Source organism: Pelecanus crispus, chromosome 6 (genome assembly GCF_030463565.1).
Source record: "Pelecanus crispus isolate bPelCri1 chromosome 6, bPelCri1.pri, whole genome shotgun sequence".
Taxonomy (NCBI): Eukaryota; Metazoa; Chordata; class Aves; order Pelecaniformes; family Pelecanidae; genus Pelecanus; species Pelecanus crispus.
This window is the reverse complement of record NC_134648.1, coordinates 16,753,673-16,769,605: the sequence shown is the minus strand read 5'-3', so window position 1 is coordinate 16,769,605 and position 15,933 is coordinate 16,753,673. Positions and strand designations below refer to the sequence as shown.

At 36.7% G+C, this 15,933-nt stretch overlaps 1 protein-coding gene across 1 annotated transcript in view; it reads right to left on the bottom strand.

The window, feature by feature from the left end:
- The window catches only part of OTOG (otogelin), a 113,974-nt gene that overhangs the window by 34,956 nt on the left and 63,085 nt on the right, over positions 1 to 15,933 (bottom strand). Inside the window, exons 29-33 of the mRNA XM_075712101.1 lie at positions 15,033 to 15,149; positions 13,414 to 13,570; positions 12,360 to 12,386; positions 9,374 to 9,541; positions 6,936 to 7,214 (exon numbers count right to left, since the gene is read on the bottom strand). Of these exons, the coding sequence (XP_075568216.1) occupies positions 6,936 to 7,214; positions 9,374 to 9,541; positions 12,360 to 12,386; positions 13,414 to 13,570; positions 15,033 to 15,149 (748 nt within the window). The remainder of the gene's footprint in view (positions 1 to 6,935; positions 7,215 to 9,373; positions 9,542 to 12,359; positions 12,387 to 13,413; positions 13,571 to 15,032; positions 15,150 to 15,933) is intronic.

Below are 15,933 nucleotides of genomic sequence, written 5' to 3'. Positions count from 1 at the left end.
CAGGGACACCTGCACTTACGCGTAATTATCTCTGCCATTACTAACCATTAATGTCGTCTTTGTTAATACAAATAATTCTCTTAAATCAAAGGTATACCTCAAACTCAGACAAAAGAGTGTGTATGTTGCCACCTAGTGTTATGCTTTTCAGATGTCACTCTATCTAAGGATGTAACTTGTCACTGCTTTTGAAAATGTGATTCTTATGACAGTAATAAATGCATTTATAAAGTTACATTCCTATAAAAAGCCAAGTACAAGTCACTAAATTCTTCTGTGACCCCTTCTAGTGAAACCTACTTAAGTTGCTTACATCTGATGGAGGAAGGGAATTTTTTCCATACATTTTCCTGACTGATGCGTGGGCTTATGTATTCGCTGACAGGTCAGAGTGGTAATGTTTAAGGACAAAAGAAGAAGATATATGACAAAAAGACAGAACATATCAGAGACCTGTTGGCACAGGCAATCACCAACAGTAGTAATAGCCAGCAATAACAGTATATCCGAGTGGAATCTAGGAAATCTTATTTTCAGACAACCCTAGATTAAGTACAGAGACAGATCCCTAACTTTTAATTCTTGCCACAAACCTCACCATTAATCACAGAAGTTTCAAACACAATAAAGGCACAAGCTTTGTAGAACACACTGTAACGTGACAAAGAATGTTAGTTTTTCAATTTAGCAGAACAGTGATTGTGAATTAACACTCTAAGTGCTGGGATTAACATACCATCTCCCATTCTGCAAATAAATTTAGACTTTTATGAAATGATTGCCATGTTTTCCTCAAGCTTTACTACAGATCAAGTTCACGGAGTTTGCTGGTGTTGCATGCCTTGGTAGGAAATAGGGCGAATTTCTACACCACCTCATAGCGTTTGTTGAGTGGTTCATAAACATTGCTTTCAGTCAAGAATGAACAAAGTCATGCTTGTCTGCAAATTTTGACTCTACTTCTGCAGAAAGAAGTATAGACAACAGATGAATTCATTAATCTGGTTGTAAAAATTGTTTTCAAATAAGAGGTGTAGCACCAATGGACATTAATAGAGAATTGAGTATGCCAGGCCAGTCCGTATTACGTTTTTTAGTGTGTAAATTACATAAAAGAATAGACCAAATCACCACAGCAAGAGTTGAATATATTGCATGAATTAGTTTCCAGTATCTCAAAAGTTTTCAGTATGTCTCAGGCTTGTGCCTTTATTTGAAACTTCTGTGATTAATGGTGAGGTTTGTGGCAAGAGTTAAAAGTCATCAGATATACTGAAATCTCTGCTTTATTATGAATTATGGGAAAATGCCTTTCCAGCATTAGGAGAACATCAGTTCAGTCATTCATCATATTTAAAGTTTTCACTATTGGAAGCATCACTTCTGGAATGCCTAAGCAGCCCAAGGACCTAGCTGATTGACTGTGGAAGCCACTGTAAAAAAAGCCACAGGAAGATGCAGTTGCTGCTTAAAAATGTAGACTAAATAGAAATTAGACAGAAAATGAAGGGGAGGATAAACAGAGGCACAAAGCCGTGTTCTGAACTAACATGAATTCAAGAACAAGCCAAGAGAACAATAAAGTATCTCTATACCTAGCAAAAATAATAGATTATTTTGTCTCTTTTTAGTACATCTGTGTATTAACCGTGATCCCAAATACCCACAATCATCAGGGTATAAGGAAAATGAGTAACGAAGTACTTCAAAGCCATTCAAGCATCCCTCTTCCTAAACTGAGGGAAATAGTCCTCTCAATCTCTGTGTCGATTTTAGACATTAACTTCCATGCCAGACCAACGTCAGCTTTATTGTTACTACAATGCTGCTATTCCCATGACAGAAACTACCACAGCTCAGAAACTCTGGATTTCACCAGTGTCATGGCATGAATGCTTTATGCTAGCCAGGATGCTAATCAGCCACCTCCACCACATGCTTCCCATTTTTTTAATATTTAAATTCCGCCTCCAGCATCCAGTAATAGGAGCTTACTGTACTCTGTGCAACAGTACAGTTCACTCACAACAAAAGAATGAAACACAGTTTACAGACAATGAGTCAAGCTTCTTATATGAGGCATGTGTTCCTTAAAAGGATTTGTCATGGCATTTGAAAATAACCATGTGTCTCCTGGTGAAGTCTACCAGCATTTGTCTTCGGTTCAGTGACACAGCAAATCCTTCACAAAATGGTAAATTATGCCCTAGATGACAGTCGCTCCAGTTGACATGCCAACTGAGTCCACAGTTCTTTTACCTAACAGGAGCTGAGCATATCAACATGTTACAGTACTGCAGAAAGCTTTTGTATGAATGCAGGTATACATGTTGCCAAAGACAATACAGTAAAAGATATTCTCCAACTCCATTGTTTTCTCATTTGCTTGGACATCGGAGAAGTATTTTGTTCCCTGTGACTTATGGCTTTCATTCTTTAGGGCTTTCAAAAATAATTCTATGGTAATGAGAACAGTTATTACCATCTAATGAAGAATTTTATTTTTTTTTATCACTTGACACGACTGTGGTGTCCTCTTGAGTCACAACAACCTTTCTTAGTAACCTGGCCACTTTTTTGTGTGTTGACAATTCCTACTGTTCACAGGTCCATCCTGCCTTTTTCTTCTATGCTGACTTTTACGTCATAGGGACAAAATTTGCCATTCTCAGAATATGCATATTATGAATAATTTCATGCTATGCTCAAAAAATGGCTATTTACTTTAAAAAAACCCTAAAATTTAAAATGTTCTAATTTTAATAAAAGGTTGTATTCAAAATAAAGGTTTTAAAAATAATGAAAAAAATTAAGTATTTGGATTTTCATTCTCACCTGACACTTTTTTCTGTTTTGCTACTTTTCCCAAATATTTCAAAAAATCTGGTAGAAGCAAAATTTGCTTTAGAATTAGTTCTAATGGCAGCAAAACTCTGCTTAGTAACATAGATTGCCTATCTCCTCAGTTACAAGTTTAGAAACATGAAATCCTATCTACCCACTTAACACACACAAACTACTAACAAACTCTGCCCATGACTTCTAAGTTTCTGCAATGAGAAATGTAAGCAATGGAAAAATTTAACTTTGTGTCCAGCCAAAACATCACTGAAAGCGAAGTATAATTATCTACCTCTCAAATACTTTTGTTTTAGTTTACTATTACAATGTTAGATGAATATAATCTTGTTAACATGACTATTTAATCTCCTCCTATTTATTCAGTCAAAAATAGGAGGTCAAATGTTTGTGTTTGTGGTATAAATAAGAAAGACGTTATAATTCTACAGTAACCTCAGTCTAATTCCAAGAGCTACTGAGCAGTTATGTTGAGTGACATACCCAGGATTTGCAGGTACAACAGCAGTTGCTCAGCATTATCCAGTCCCAGGCCCCATGTCATGATCTTTTGGACTGACAAAGCATACAAGCTCAAATTAAACTTAAGAGCAACTCATTATAAGTAAAATAGGATGGGATGTTCTGGAAAATTAATTTTACTGATGGAAATGGATAAGAGTAAGTTCAACTTAAAATAGTCAACAATATCATGTATAAATATGCCTTAAGATGCAAGATGCTTTTATAAAAAAACATTTTTCATTAAAATTAATTTCATTTTCAGTTTTGTACTATGTTTCTGAATGTTTTTCAGTTAATTAAGATACAAACACTGAAAGCAACCAAAAATGCCCTCTATCAAACTTAAACATTGATAAATACCTCTGTGCAGTGTGCATATACTTAAGTGTATCTTGAGATTTTAATTTTAGCTGAAAATTCTCTCTGAGACAGGCCTTAGATTTACAGCAAGTTAGCTGTTAAAGCACATAACTAACATTATTAAGAACTTTGCTGCAGAATTTATATAGGGCAAGTCACAGTTTTATAATATATATAAAACTAACTCACAGGGTAAAGCATATTATGATAACTCTATGGAAGGTAAAAGGTAACTAGCTTGGGCATATTATTTTAAAAAAGTGTAAGAAAACTGCAGTTATATCCATTAAAAGATCATAAATTCCCTACATCCACTAATTTCCCAACAATTTCAAATGTGAATTTATCGCTCTTACATGACAGCTCTGTGCTTGTCCATCTGGTAGGACTAAGACTTTCTTTTGACTGAATGCGTATCAATCCATTGCTGGTAAAAATCCCTGCATAGAACGCAAAATGTATTTTCTTGTGAGTAGGTATACTCCAGATATTCAAATTCAGTTATCAACTCAAACCCTCAAATGTTGGTGGGAACAGGACAGCAGACAAATCTAAGTATAACGAAAAAAAACCAATTTAAAGGCTGAAGTGACTTCTCATGGAAAATACTTTGCAGTGTTAGCCCATCATATCTGCGCAATTTATAGTCAAAGTATTTCAGTGTGACAATATTTATTGCCATGAAACTGGAAAAAGTGACTCGTCAGCTGACTTTAAACAAACATGTATCTATTGCTGCGGTGATCAGGTCATTTAAAATTCTTCCTTTTGAATGTGCGTCACAGAGCATGAAGAAGTCTCATGAGGAACTTTCTGGCCAAGGGGATTTACTGGGCCTATTATTCTGCTCCTGATATTTATCCTCTGATTCTGCAGGAATAGCTGTTCCCGGTTGAAGAGTTTCTGATCTAATATGCAAAGCATTTACAATAGTCAGCAGGAAACTCAATACGCTTTTGCCTGTGCACTCTGGAGCTGGTGTAACTTTTCCATTAAGTTAAACAAATGCTGCTGTATTTTTAGACCATGTAATTACCCTACATCAGCAGGCTGGCCCTTGTGAAAGTACACTGGAGAAAGATTCAAGCCCTATGTTTCTCTGCTTATAAAACTCTGAAACCTAAGCCCTCGGATGTGGTGATTAATGAAATGCCTCTTGATCATTTGATCTGATCCCACTTGCTGAGGTAAATTGTTTTAGTTTTCCATTGGCATAGATAGGATTTTTTGGTATAATGACTGGAGGGTAAAGACTTCACACTTGAAAAGACATACCACTCTGTGTTAATGGACGACCACTGAGAATTGGAACATGTTTTAACCTTCTTCATTCCTCCCTCAAAGATAAAAGACTAAGGAGATATTTTTGTTATGTCCAAAGAAAGTTCTTTGCTTGAAATGCTGTACGAACATCCTGGTAATAGCATTAGCTCTATAATTCTGCTGTTCAAAAACCTCAACAGCTCTATGATTACAAGCATTTGTCAAGAGGCAACAGGCATTTGGCAATGACAAAATCTGTCATTTTTTCTGAAGTTGGAGTGTGCCAGTCAACAGCTGCATTAGGCTGTCAGCATAATGCTCTGCAAAACATCGGCAGATTCACAATGCCACCATTAACACTTTAATTCAATGTTTTGATAACAAGAAGCTCCACGAGGCATACAGTTGGCCTCTGCTGTCATAGAAGTCAGTGCCTGCTTCAGATTTGTCTGTGCTGAGATTCAACATGGTCACTGTAAAACATAGCCAGGCCATACTTCATTTGTTACAATATTTCATTTTCTTTCTTTGCTTGTAAAACAAATTGCAGTTTCAGAGAATGAAGAACTGATTTTAAAAAATGGTATTGCCAAGAATACCTATTAAAATACTTCTGCTACCCCAATAAACAAATTACTAATGCATCTGAAATTACAGCACAACAAAAAGCTTTAGAACACAAAAACAAACACTTGTATTGATTTTGGAATTTTATATACCACACAAAGGCCAGTGGTTTCCGCAAGTAGTAGTTGTTGCTGAAGTTCATAAAGTCATATGAGTGTATTACATGTATCTGATGTATCAAGACAAGCAGACACTGAAGCAAATGGTGGTTTCATGACTAATCTGCTTTGCTTTATTTTACAGGCCAGTATAACTTCTTGCATCTTGTTCTTGACCTGAAAGGTCATCTTCATTTCAGTGTGTGGTTCCCAAGTGTTTAAGAATATGTGAAAACAGCTATTCTTATTATTTCTTTTCCCTACTAATCTAAAAAAGTTATTTTTATTAGTGATATTTATTAGTGATTTTTCTAATGTGTGGTTTTTGTCATCAGTTCTTGTAGGAGCAACTTCTGGATCCAGCTCCTACAAAGGGTCCTAAGAATAGCTCCTACATTTCTGATCCTTATGTCTCAGTGGAATGGGACTATTAAAGGAATGGGAATCTCTCAAGTAGGTAGAAACACTCTCACAGCAGTCTACGTTGTGTATTCAAGAGCTGTAGCTGTCCAAGAAACAGTAGAGAAACAGACATTTAGATCCCCAAGAAGAGGCATGTATCTCCACTTAGATGGTGTCTGCAACACTAGGGGGTAACATCCCAAAAGGCAGAGCCTCTCTGAGTTGGTACACAGATAAAGGTCAAGGTGTTCTTCAGGGGAAGCATGAGGTTTGAGAAGTATAATCTACAGGCAATGTCCTTAGCACTGGATGGTATGGCCTCTGAGGAGGCCACAAAGCTTGCAATGAGAATGCACTGTACAGAAAACTCTGTCTTGGTGGCAATCAGAGGGAAAGGAGGAGAAAACACCATCCACAGACCTTAGCTTTTACAGATGCATTCAGCTCTTTTCTATTCCCTTGGCAAATCCATTTTTCACCAGCATGAATTTTTTACTCCTTAAGAATTTCCTCACCACCTACAAAGCAAATATTGCCCAGAAACCATACACTAGGGTACGTATTTCCAAAACTAGTTGGCAAATACAGCAAAGTTGTGTGTTAGGCTATTCAATGGCTTTTGACAAGAAAACAGAATCTCATCCTCAAAACAAAGCTCAGGGAAGAAGATTTTGAGCCTGTGTGTCACAGGTTATTCACAGCTCCCAGCAATGTAAGGGAGAAGTAAGCAATCTTGTCACCTCTGAAAATATCAATACCATCTAGCCTGTATTTTCACAGGGAGCAAACTGCTGTTCATAAAATGCAACTTTACCTACCTACCTACAAGTTTAAAAAGGGTCGACAGTCTGAACTCCTCTGAATGACGGTACTTCAAAAGCTCAACTGAAGAGGCTGAAAAGTGGATGAAGTATCCTGGTTTTGCAAATGACTCAAAGGAACTGTATCCTGAAAGCCATGTATTCTTGTGAATGACATATGTAGATCTGTTGTGAAACTCTTCACTTTTTTCCCATTTAGAAAGAACGAGAGAATTATTGGTGGTCAACTGAAGAAAATAGTTTGGTCTCTCAGCTGTTTCAAATGAAATCAAGTTGGAATCTGAAAAAAACCACACAGAGCTCATTTACTTGCTGATATACACATAATAAACTAAACTCATTCTGACGTACCACTACTGATATTAGTAGCATGAGCAACAAAAACTGACTTTGGCCTTATCAGTGAAAATAGCCTGAATCTTGAAGAAAATACATAGTACATAGATTTCAGAGAGCTAGATTCTGATGGATATTTAGTTTTCTAAATATCCTACAGATTTCAACAGGAATACAAGCAGATTAAAACATTTGCCCACACCAGGATAAAATAATATAGCCCCGCAGTCAAGCAGAACTTCAGTTTACAGCCTTCACTAAGCCATTTATTTAATAAAAAAATAAACTTCAACTAACTAGCTTTACAAATAACGTTTGCCATCAGGAATTTATAGCTTAAGAGCTCAGCCTTTAATTAAAAATAAATTACAAAAATGTATTTTGCATTCATCTTACAGCTTTATGTCTTAATTTCTAAGCAGTCAGCTCTCTAGCCCTTCCCCTAAGAATGTTAACAGCAAAGTCTGTTTTCTGGCAAATGTAGCCACATGATACTCTACCATGAAAACAGTACTGTTGATTGCAAGCAAGCTTCTGTACAAGCAATTGCAGAGTGGCAGATCTTGAGCCTGTTACAGGCATCTGTTGCTCACAGAATTATTTCATTCTGTTTTGCTGTAAACTCTGCTATTCTCTTGAAAACAGCCATTAAACTACTGTAAAATCAACTAACCCTCCAGGCCTGGGTAGCATTTCTTGAAAAAAAAGAATGCATAGAAAACAAAATGATCTCTATTGAATAGATAGACTATCACATTCTGGTATAACACTTCTGGAAGACCAACTTGTTTTCTGAGCATATAAACTTCAATTAATCTGAAAAACAAAGTGGCACGTGTAAGTATCTTTTTATTAATTGTCTGTAGCAAGTAGCTATTTGATAAGTAACTATGGACAGTCAGTGTCATTTATAACACCTACCATATAGCCAATCAGTACATTAATGCCCAAAACTTTCCATTGTCTGTGATTTGTCTGAAACTGATGAAACACATCCATTTTTCTGAGGTACCAAAGAACAAAGAACACAGATATATAAATGAAGACATGGATATGAAAAATATTGTACTGATTGTACAAACTCCTCCACGTCCAAATAATGAAATGCCATTCACTCCAATCAGACTATAAGGCACAAATTCCATTTGCCAGGTTAAATTCTGAGCACGAGATTTTTATATGGAAATAGAACAGTAGGACTGACCTTCCCTTTCCAAACCTAAACTGAACGCAATGTACAAGTGTCTCAAAACTATGACTAATAAAAGAAATCTGGCCCTGGATATTCTGTTACATGAGTTCTTGTGTCAGTTCTACAGACAGCAGTATTACTAATCAAATGCTTGTCATTTTTTCAACGGACCCATACCACTTCTTTGATTACACAAAGACAGCCACCTTCAGGCTGTCCAAAGAGCTGGTCAGAGGACTCTGGGCAGTAAAACTGTATTGAGACTCAAGTGCTCTGTGGGCATTAAAATTGCATATGCAGACAACTCTAGCATTTAGTCAATGTTACAAAGTGCTGAATATATTCTTGTAAGCTTTCTCCACCTGTCTGAAGGTGTGGAAGCCTTCTTTTGTCTGCTGAATAAGCAACACATTCCTTCAGTGGAAACTTACGTTGGGACCTGAAGGAGGCAAATTTGCAGTATACACCCTTACACAGCTCAGGTTAGTGCCAGTGGGTACCTCTGCACAAGTGGGCAGATGGTGGCAAAGCGAGCGAATTAGGGAGTACTTTTCTTGTATCATTACTCTCCCATTCTTTCCCATGTCCCAGTTCTGCCAGAGGAAAGCTGAAGAGAGCAACACATATCTGGAGCACTGGGCTACAACACTGGTTTGGTGCTTCTGAAGGTTGAGGGTGGGGGCGGGGAGGGGGGGCTGTTGCTTTTCAACTAGAAGTATCTGTTTATAAAGCTACAATCATCTAATTAAAACCAACCAAATGAAAATTTTGGCAGACAACATTAAGGTCCACAATCAGCTGACAGACAAAGAAAGCATTTTTTGATCCAGGTCTGTTCTTAAACATAGGCTCATATTCAAGGGTAGAATTTGCTCTGCCTTATTTAAGCCTCTACGTTACAGGGACTTTACCATGTGCTTTGGGTTTATAAAGTCCTGAAGTCAGCATAAAGCTCACTGCATGTCCAGGAACAATATCTTCTTCTCTCACTGGGAAAACCACACCATCCACCAGTTTCACTGCCATTACAAATTCTCCATTCAAATAGCTGACCAGTTTGTATGGGCCCTTTCCCAGAGCTGTTGAGAACAAAAATCAGAATTATCTTTCATGTCAAGTGTGACAAATGCTTGAGCTCTAAATATTATGATACAGCACATAAATAAAAATACATCTTTCCACTCTTAAAATAGCTTTAGGTGCCATGCACCAAACTATAATGACAACCAAAACAAAGCCAAACTCTTTTAGAAAATACCTGTTCTGAAAACTGTCCAAAACGCCTAGTTTCAATTTTCAAGATTCATGATTAGCTTCTCCTTTTCTGTCCTCTCGTCCACTTTGGTTTCATAGTCACTTTAATAAAGTTAGCTGACTCCTCGGTTATTAGATTTAGAAGTAAAAAGTGTTCTACAGACCACCCCGGGATCCCTCCAAATTGTTTATTTGTATCATTGAACTGATTACACACTTCTTACTATTCTTTAAAACCTTTTATTAGTGTCCAAAGTGTGAGGCATTTTGCAGGGAATAAAATATTGTTGTCATCAAATATCAAAGAACTTCTTGAACAGCGTAGGTACAAACATAACCACTGGGAAGCGAGACAGGAAGAAATCAGCATCATAAGCAAAAGAATGGTCACATTTTACCTACAAGTAAAAAAAGCCAAAAGCTTGCCAAGTCATTATTTCACAAATCTTACAATCTCATACCTCCTCACTTAGTTCCAATTTCACTGCAGACAAGTATTTTAAAGTTTATTTTTAAATGTTATTTGAAATTATTTTTGTAAACGTCTCTTCAAACCAGGCATTTTAGACCACACCCATGCAATTCACCTCACTACCATTTTACCCACAAGCCAGGACACAGCAAGCATACATCTAAGGTAGAAGTGTCCCAGAACTTCTCAGCTGACAGTTACAGCTAATACCACTGACCCTTAAAATCTGTTCCAACAGGTTAAAAGTTTGGACTGCAATTTGCAGCCTGCCCTCATATTCTGGTTTTCCCTAATTTTAAAATGTATTAAGAGTTTTGAAATCCTAAGGAGGCTGTACTAAAATCAGAGTTTTAGATTCTAATGGCATAAATAGGTGGCCAGTTAGGACACAAGCCCATGCCTCGCTAAACATGTACAGATCATGATACCTGGTTACCTTCAGTGCAGGGCGTTGAAAAACATTTTAAAATATACTTAAAACATCTAGTGCTCTGGAAATGTCGTTATAACTTTAAGTCTCAGACTCAGAGATATGTCTCAGGCCAATCCAAAACCTGAGAAACCACAGCTACCAGCTGAGAATTTCCTCTTACCAAAGACAAAAGGCTTCTGCTCCTGCCTCTAGTAGGACTGGAACTATTTCACTCTGGATTCAAGACAAAGTTATACAGAGAAAACCTCTCTCTGGTCTAAGACAGTTTCTTAACCTTCCTGTCTCCAAAACTAAGTAATTCTGGAGAATGCTACTATATATGAGGTAGAGAAGAAAATCTTCAGCATTGAGATCATTATTTTCCCCACTGGCAGCTCTGAAACATCCTATGTTGAATACTGATAAGCTGGATTAGCAAACAGTAGGAAGACAGCAAGTGAGAAGTATACAGTAACCATGTTTATTATATGCATAACTCTCCACTATTTCAACTAATTTCTGTCAGTGAGAATTCAGTAACAAGTAGAACTAGTAACACACTTTAAAAGCATATGTTATCATCTAGCTTCACTTTACTACTACCACAGATACTGGAGGCATGGCACTTTCTATCTGTTATAACTGCAGTAAGATTATCTAGTATCAGACTGTATTTCATTTATAAAACAAAGCAAACCAAAAAGGAAATGTAAAACTGAAGTCACCTCTTATATTCAACTGGCCTTTATTTAAATTAATTTAAAGGCTTAAATAGTGATTTAGCTAAAATTCCACTGCATTAGCAATTTGACCGCACTCAAAATCTTTTCAGCAGTCAGTATATCAGAAAATGTAAATTTCTTGGCCATATCGTTTGGAACTGGCACATTGCACGAGTCTCTTCTAATTTAAAATCAGTCCCTCTCTGAGATCTTTCTGGGGGATCTGCTGCAATACGGAGTCTAACAGAAGACCAAAATATCAGGAACCATCTGGATAGACAGGCTTCTACATGAGCTTGATAAAAAGAGTTAGAATAAATAGCAGGAGTCCTGACCATTCCTCACATCAGGCTGGCTTGCAGTGCTCATATATGTACCACGTCTAACTATGCAGACACTTGCAATATAACTTTAAAATAGTCTGAATATGGATTCCAGTGTGAACACAGGAGTACAGCTCCCAGTGCAAATTCAAGGTTTACTCTAGCACCTTGTACAAGTTTTGCACCTCTCTCTGAGAGCCATTCTAATGCAGCAGCAATGCTTGTTGCTCAGGATCTTAAAGCTAGGTCAGAAATACCGAAGTGGAGAGTTATTCCCCATTTGGGCACAAAAAGTTGAAATCTCTTAATAGCTAGCTCCCTCTGGAGGCCGCACAGGATATCATGATTGGTTTAACAGACCCACGGGGTATCAGTTTTGAACGCAGTATGCCTTAAGCAAGTAGTGCCTCTAGTACTATTGGGTTGAATAGTCTATTAATTACTTAATATTTAATTGTCTAATCATGATCCATAAATGCAAAGAAAATGAGTTAAACACGTATTTTTGGGAAAGGCCCAGGAACAAAAAAGATTATGACATTAAACCCCTTCGAAATAGCAAAATAAACCAGTAAAACAGAAACTTGGCTATTTAAATAATACAATAATTTGCAACTGTTTTCATCAACACAATTATCTTTATACAAAGTACTAAAACTTACATAAATAAACCAAAGATTCTATTGACATTTTATCAGCTCCTGTAGGACTTACCTTTGTTGAAATATTCACAATCATAAGCTAAAAAATAAAAAGAAAAGAAATGCAGTTGCAGGCATTCTGCAGATAAACAGGTTTTCTATTACCCTTTACAATTAATAGTTAAGCCAAATCTGTGGCCAAGTTAGATCATACACAAACATTTATTTAAAAAAATATTGCCAAATATTTACTGCTTTAAATAAAATACTAATTTAAACTATAATGATTTAAATAAAATATTGTTTTCTATCAGGAAATGCTAAGCTTATATACCTACAGCTGTCTTTTTGTGACCTCTAGTGGTTAAGCCTAAGCTTTGCTGTCTTTCCATGCTCACGTTAGAACAGACATACCGTTTCTATCAAAAATTAAGAGTAACCCTCTTCCTCTATGGCAAATTTGCTGTGTGACTTTGAGCAAGCTGCACACTCTCTCTGTGTAACTGCAAAGTTAGAAAAATGCTTGTTTTCTTCCATTCTTTCTATCTTGCCCTTTTTTATCACATCTTTGGGGAAATGACTGTCTCCTGTTAGGCATTTGCACGAGATGCCATAGAAAAAGGTCTCAGATTTTTTTTACAGCTTCTAAGCATTGTTGAATAGGGATACTAAGGTAATGACAAAGTGCTGCTTAAAAACCTACTTGTTTTTCTTCAGAAGACCTTTATATTTCACGCTCGCTCTGGGGGCAGTAGTAAGGCAGCTATGTTTCCTAGACCCTGTTAAGAAGTCTTCCTGAAGATGGAAATCACTTGAGCTGTTAACTTTGGTTTGAGGGACACATGCCGTATCCTAATAGAGACTTTCCATGACTTTTCCTTTCACATCACAGGACAAGGAATTAAAAATAGAAGAGTACCACCCACAAATATGGAAAGAAGCATGTAATCCAGCTAGACCAAAATGAACATGGAGGGCAGTGAGAGGCACCCACTCATCTTCCTATCAGCGTGGCTTAGTGATTCAATTCATGGCCCCAGGTAACTTAATGTGATTGATTTTTCAGGTCTGGGTCTCATGAATGCAGACAGTAGCAGCCACTGGCAATGCTAGTTAAGTAAACTTACGACACACTCTAGGGGACCTCCAGTCTACAGCAACTCCATGCTGGCAGCACTGATGGGCATATGCTGATACACTTGTACAGAAACACTCACAGTCACCTCCTTGGTTACAGCCACATGTATCTGTCAAGCAGTTTGAGTAAAACCAGGTGACGTCAATCTAGAAATACAAAGATCACTTATCAAAAATATTCATATAGACACTGGCAACAATCACCTCAATCCAAAGCTATGACTCTTTCAAAATTTAATATATAAAACTTCGAAGTATTAAAGATTTTAATTTAAATGTTTCCTGAAGCACCAGAAAAACAGTTTATTAGAACACATCATAAAACCTTGTACAGTACTTAGTAACAAAAGTCAATGACTCATTAAGAACATGAACACTAAGATGATGTGAGCTTGTGTTTTGTATGGTTTTGTAATATTTAAACCATAATGAACTACAAAGAAGCTTATGAAATAAGAGAAACTCTCTCTAAACCAATGACAAATCAGTAAATCTCAGAAGTGTTAAGAAAGTTAGCTATACATAAAATGTAAGAAATAATAAAGTAGCTGGAAAAGTCTTCTTTTCATGTGAGTGGTTCATTCTCTTCATATTATTAGCCAATTTCACAGGCAAATTTGTGATTTTTCCTTCAGATTATTTTGAAGCCTTGTCTTAAGTGACAAAATTTCAAAGAAAACTATCAATGCTAATTTCCTTATTGAATTGTTACACATTCTACACAGATTTACACTTGAGTAATATACACTTACGAGGAACTTAGCTGCTAACTACCTTATACAGTAGACTAAACTGATGTTACATTAATACAACTTTAACATCAGCTTCCATTTACTTCCAAAATAATATACAAAGTAACCCTGCAAGATTCCCAGTTGTCTTTCACATGAAATCTCCTTTCTCCCTAGGAACCATTCTGACACTTGCACTCTTTAAGCCATGCACACAGTCTCAATACCTGAACATCTTGGGATATGTCATTTTCCATACAAAACCTAGCTCTGGAAATCAGTCCCCCCTCATACTCTAGCTGAACCTGAGCCTGTTGACTGTCAGAACATGTTGTATGGCTCATTTATTTCCTTAGGTGGTTGCCTGAGTGAGGAGATATATGCATTTTTTTTCCAGGAATTACTTCTTCCCATCTGATACTGCCTAGAAGAAACTGTCAATTTGTTTAAATATGCCTGAAAAATGTGCATGCTATGTAATACATTTGAGCAAAATAAAACAAGTGGTTATGTCTATGAAAATAGTGCTTGGTATGAAAAATAAGATAACACAAATTGGGTATAATTTTGTCTGCATTAATTACAAAGGGGACTAATAGGACTATCCATTTTGTAGAATGCTAAATTGGTGCCAAAGTGGCTTACCATCTAGGTCAGCTAAGTGCAGATAGTTCTTACAGGTCCAGTTAAACATTCACATTTTAGAATCAGAACAGCTATGGGTTAGCCTTTCTTTGTGTTCTCTTTTGCTACAGTAGTCAAAATTATTATGTTACGGAAGACAAGATGAAGATTTAAAGTGATGCGAGTTGAAGAGTCGAGTTTCTCTCTAGTGCTATGTCCACTTTCACATCTTTCTGTACGTGACCACAACTCACCACTGGATGGCAAGCTTCAAATGCTTCACTTAACAGTATTCCACATTCCTTCTTGGCAAATGGCTCTCTAAGGGGATTCAAACTGCATGGATTTCGAATGTCAGAGCTGCCAACACACTTAACCAGAAAGCAAAATCAAGGTGAGAAACTTGTTTCATAACCGCTTTGGGTTTGAACTCAGAAAGCATAGTTTTGTTTTGTTTTATAAAAAAAGAGATGTAAAACACAAACCAAATGCATCACTTATGAAACTAAAGCCAGACTAAGATATGGAATTAAAAGGGGATGCTAATCTGTAGAAAAGGAAAAGTACACAATCTGAAGAAGTGTTTCATTTGCCCAAGAGCAGCAGAAAAACACATACATACATATAGGTCTAAACAGAGCTGCCATGCAGTCCCAGTCTGCAGTCCTTGCAACTGAGTAGTCTAGCTTACATAAATAACAAAGTTCCCTCAGACAATCTACATTAGAAGTGTCAGAAATCAGATCTTTTTACTCTAACTACTAGAAATGAACATTTCTATGAACACCACTAGACACATGATGTTAAAAAAGTTCAATTTTTAACTTTACAGCATACGGAAAGAGTATTTTTTCTTCCCATTGCTATGGTTTCACAGTTAAATATTCCTCAGCTATGAAAGATCAGCTAAACTGACAACACAGTCTTAAAGTGAACCCAGAATTCTTCCATTACATAAAAAAATAGCTACTTTACTGTTTAAACAATATGTTCAAAAACACTTGTAGATTCAGAATATTGTACAGCATTTTTCTCTACACTATAGCGCTGTGTAGACATAAAGATGATTATTTTCTTCTCCTTAATGGATTATGATATCTGTAAGAACCACTGATACTGCCATTTGCATTGCTGCCTGACTGATACTTCTAGGAA